At 63.8% G+C, this 4,120-nt stretch overlaps 1 protein-coding gene; it reads right to left on the reverse strand.

Annotated features, from left to right (window-relative positions):
* Window positions 1-233: 233 nt before the first annotated feature.
* CHC_T00000890001 (hypothetical protein) lies at window positions 234-3,093 on the reverse strand. XM_005711140.1 is given in 2 exon segments: window positions 234-444; window positions 445-3,093. 1 exon segment carries the CDS (start codon window positions 3,091-3,093, stop codon window positions 445-447), a length of 2,649 nt encoding a protein of 882 aa, XP_005711197.1. The 3' UTR covers window positions 234-444.
* Between the last annotated feature and the right edge of the window lie 1,027 nt (window positions 3,094-4,120).

Genomic DNA, 4,120 nt, shown 5'->3' on the forward strand with positions numbered 1-4,120 from the left:
CGGTGCTAATAAACCGTCAATGAAGTGTCACTGTTGCGTTCGTTCGGGGTGGAGGGAGGTGAGGGAGACGGGGAGGGTGGAGGAGGGGAATGGAGGACTGAGGACTTGGAGATGAAAGAGGGGAGTGGAGAACGGAGGGGGAAGATTATGTTTCGGAGAGGGCGGATCGGCGGAGTCAATGGCGTTCGGTTCGGTGGCTGCGGGAGCTCGGGGGTGGTTGGAGGGCGCGCGGACAGGCGTCGGATCGACCAACTTGTGGAGCGTACTGTAATGGGATTGGTCGGTCAACGCACCGCTTCGGCAGATATTTTTGTTGGTGGCCAATACGCCACTTTGAGATATCATCTCGTCCTGCTTACATGACCTACAGCTACTACCCTGGGCACAGCTACAAAGTCCCTCCCTACGTAATTAACACCGTCGCCCCCCGTCGCCCCCTCACCATCACAGCCGCGAGTAGTCCAGCCCCTCGAAAACTTTAGAGCAGCTTTTCAGATGTCTGACCAGCCTCTGGTACCTCGCGGCGGCGAGCTTACCGAGCGGCGAGCTCTTGGCCGCCCTGCCGGCGAGGATGTCTCTGATCTTGCCGAGCGTGTCCGCCAGCCGATTCTCCTCCGTCACGTCGCACACCCCGGCCTCATGCACGGCGACGGCCGTCCTGCTCACGTCGAGCAGCAGCAGCACGCGCTCCGCGGCGTTCATGCACGCCACGGCCGCCCGCCGCGCGCGGTCCACACACTCCCGCGCGAGCCCCGCGTGCTCTACGTCGAACAGCTGCGCGCAGAGGCACAGCAGCACGCACTGGTCGCTGCGCGTCAGCGCCTGCGTCGCGTGCTTGACGGCCCGCCGTGAGAGCGCCGCGAACGCCTCCCCGTCCAGCGACCGCTGCGTCTGTCCGAGCGACACGATCATCAGCTCTAGCGCCGTGTGCTGCTCACGCGCGGCCGTGATGTGCTGCTCGAAGAGCACGAACGCCTCGGATAGATTGTCGTACACAAAACGCCACGCGTGCTTGCCGAGCGACGCCCCTGTCGCCGCCACGTGCAGTTGCAGCCGCAGCGCGAGGAGCGCGTGCGAGTCTGGGATGAGGCTCACGCATTCCCCGGCAAACCCTAGCACGTCCTCCACCACCTCCACCTTCTCCTCCGCTTGGCACCGCAACGCCAGCCGCAGCGACGCCAGAATCAACGACGGTAGTGTGATCGGTACTCGCCTCGGTCCACCGTGCAGCAGTTCTTGCCGCAGCGACGCATACAACGAAAGAGCCCTTTCTACATCCGTGTCGTCACACAAATACACGATCTTCGCCACAAGTTCTTGATCTTCTTGGAACGTTGCCATTTCCTCTATTGTATACCTTTCCGACACCTGCACGTCGTCCGCTGCCGCTGTTCCGCCGCCCTCAGGCTTGCCGCCCGGAACTGCGCTCATGTGGCTCTGCGGAATCAATGCGAGCAAGTACTCGTGATGATGCGTCAACGACGTCACGTCAAACCGCTCAAACTCCACACCTTCCTTTTCCGACATCCCTCTCTCATCCACGCGCCGATCCTGCACCAGGGGAGCCACATACTTGAACAGCTTCTCGAGCGTTCCTTCGTCCTCAATACAGGGAGTGTACCCCTTTGCCGACATCAACAACTGCGCCGCGAGCGCTCGTTGCTTGTCGTAACTGAGAAACCGCTGCAGCACGACATAGTTTTCAAGCTGCAGTACTGACCCGACACTGCCAAACGCCTCCAACAGCATCGTCAACACGTTGACGGCAAGCCTCTCATCCTCCGCGCTGAGCGCCGAGTAGCTCCTGTCCTTCCCTTCCGATGCCGACGACAATCTCACAGCTGTGCGCGGAGAAATGCCGTCTTTCTTCGGATGCTCCCCGCCCAGAAACTTGTCCATATCCGCGACGCAGAAGCCAAGCACATTGTCGACATGCTCAAAGCGCTCGGGCTCCGACTCGAGCGCAAACGACATGAGCGACGAGTAAATGCGCAGCCTGTCCGTTAGCGGCAGACTAGTGCCCTGTCGCCTCATGACGCCCGGCATTTCGGATCGGAAGACGTCGAACGCATGGGCGTCCCTCGCCGTGTTGGCGGCGTCGGCCGAGCTCGCCGAGAACCTGCGCAAGCGGTCGATGATGGAGACGAGGATGGTGCGCATCTTGACGCCCTTCTTCAGCTTGCCGCACATCTGCATGAACGCGTCCAGCGTGGCCAGTTGGAACTCGTCCGGAAACACCTGGGCTACGCAGTCCGCCAGATACTCCTGCGCGATCGCGTCGTTGCAACTGACGATCTGGTCGAGAATAGCGTGCAGAACCTTCCCGCGATACAGGGCCAGATCGGAGCCGACCAACCGGCTGAGCGTGGCGATGTTGCTCCCCACCAGCAGCCGCAGCTCCAGCCTCTCCTTCTCCCGGAGCTCCATCTCACGCGGAGAGCAGTCGTGTTGCATGCGCACCCACAGGCGGTTCATCTCTGTAAAATTGCGGAGGACAAAGTCGATGCTATCCTGCACAGTGCCCCCCGCCACGGCGCCCGTCTCCTTCGCAGCGTCTTCTTCGCCATTTTCAACGGCAGCGGCATGCGGGAGCTTGTCCTTCATCATCTGCGACAAGTAGGCCCGCAAAAACAGACCGCGCTGCGGGTGCTGCACGCCGGCGCACATCTCAACCAAGTCGCGCAGCACGTCCTTCGGGGGAGCCTGCATGCTCTTCACATACACGCTCCCCGCGGTGACGAGCAAGTAGAGCCTGGGAAGTACGAGCGGGGTCTCCTGGACGCGCTCGTACAGCTCGCGGACAGGGGCGCCGCGGCGCGCGCTCTCCATGACGTACATCTCGAGGAGGCGTAGCTCCGCGCAGACGGAGAGGTAGACGTCGTAGTAGGCCTTTGGCGAGAGCTCTGCAGCCGCGGACGAGCGCAGCTCCGCGGCCACGTCGGCCGCGATCTTCACGGCGTCCTCCAGGCGGTCCGTGTCCAACGCGCGGCGCAGGCGCTGCGCCTTGAGACGCACCGAAGCCGTCGACTCGCGGTGGTGCCGCCCCTCGTCGGGACGCACCGAGGCGGTGACGCCGCCTCCGGACAGCGGCATGGCGCGGCGCGGATCATGCACGGCTGCGGCAGGGAGGAGGGAGGGGAGGGTGAGGAAGAGGAGAAGGAAGAGGGAGAGGGGGAAGAAAGGGTGCGGTCGGACGGGGGCGTGTGGAAGGGGAGGGAGAAGGGGGACGCGCATGGAGGTTGCAGAATTGGGCGCATAGGGCGCGATGTGAATTTCTGTAATAAGGTTATTTATGTCCATGGATCAGTATTATGACTCGGGCATTCGTGCCACGCCGCGTGTGCGTGCGACAAGTGTACCTCCTTCGCTCTGCTCAAAACTATTTGCTTGCCGTCCTCTTAACGCACCTCCCCCCGTCGTTCTTCTCTTCCCCCTCCCGCCTCTACCGCCCCCTCCTTTCCCCGCCGCCGCGCAAAAGCCTCCTCCGACGTCGCCGCAACATCCAGGATGATCTGCGCTACGTCCGCGCTCTTCCAGTAGTACGCGTGCGCCTTGATGGCGCCCCAGCTCGCCATCACGTCCAGCAGCGGCACGCCCATCCCGTCTTGCAGCTCGTAGTCGATCCGGTCGGAGAGCAGCACCTCGCTGCCGCCGGTGCCGGACGCTCTTTCGCCGTCCCTCTCCGCGCTCTCCTCCCCGTGCGCCTCCCCGCCCGGCTCCGCGCATACGTACGACGACGACCGGCGCATGCCGGCCGCGGCGACGCGCCGGGCCTTTTGGCGGCCGTCGTCGTGCTTTTCTACGCGCTCGTCTGCGGCGGTCTGCTGCGCGTCGGCGGCACGCTTCGGCGCCGCGCGGCGCGCGAACATAGCGAACAGGTCGGCACGCGAGAGGTTGTCGATGATGTCGTCCCAAAAGAGCGCGGCGTCATCCCAGAAGCTCCGTCGATGCGGCCGCACGCGCACGGGGTCGCGCACGGGCTCCTGGTCGTCGCGCACGAACGGCTCGAGGCGGTACGCAACGGGGTCGAGCGGGTGGAAGACGTTGACGAAGCGGAGGTCGTGGCGGTGGCTCCGCACGGTGGCGAGACACGTCTGCTTGCCGCTGTCCGGGGCGAGGG

The sequence above is a fragment of the Chondrus crispus genome, genomic scaffold (assembly GCF_000350225.1).
Source record: "Chondrus crispus Stackhouse genomic scaffold, scaffold_682, whole genome shotgun sequence".
In the NCBI taxonomy this organism is placed as follows: Eukaryota; Rhodophyta; class Florideophyceae; order Gigartinales; family Gigartinaceae; genus Chondrus; species Chondrus crispus.

What these genes read in the sequence shown, in the direction of transcription:
- CHC_T00000890001 (XM_005711140.1), bottom strand. Translation starts at nt 3,093, where the DNA reads ATGCCGCTGTCCGGAGGCGGCGTCACCGCCTCGGTGCGTCCCGACGAG.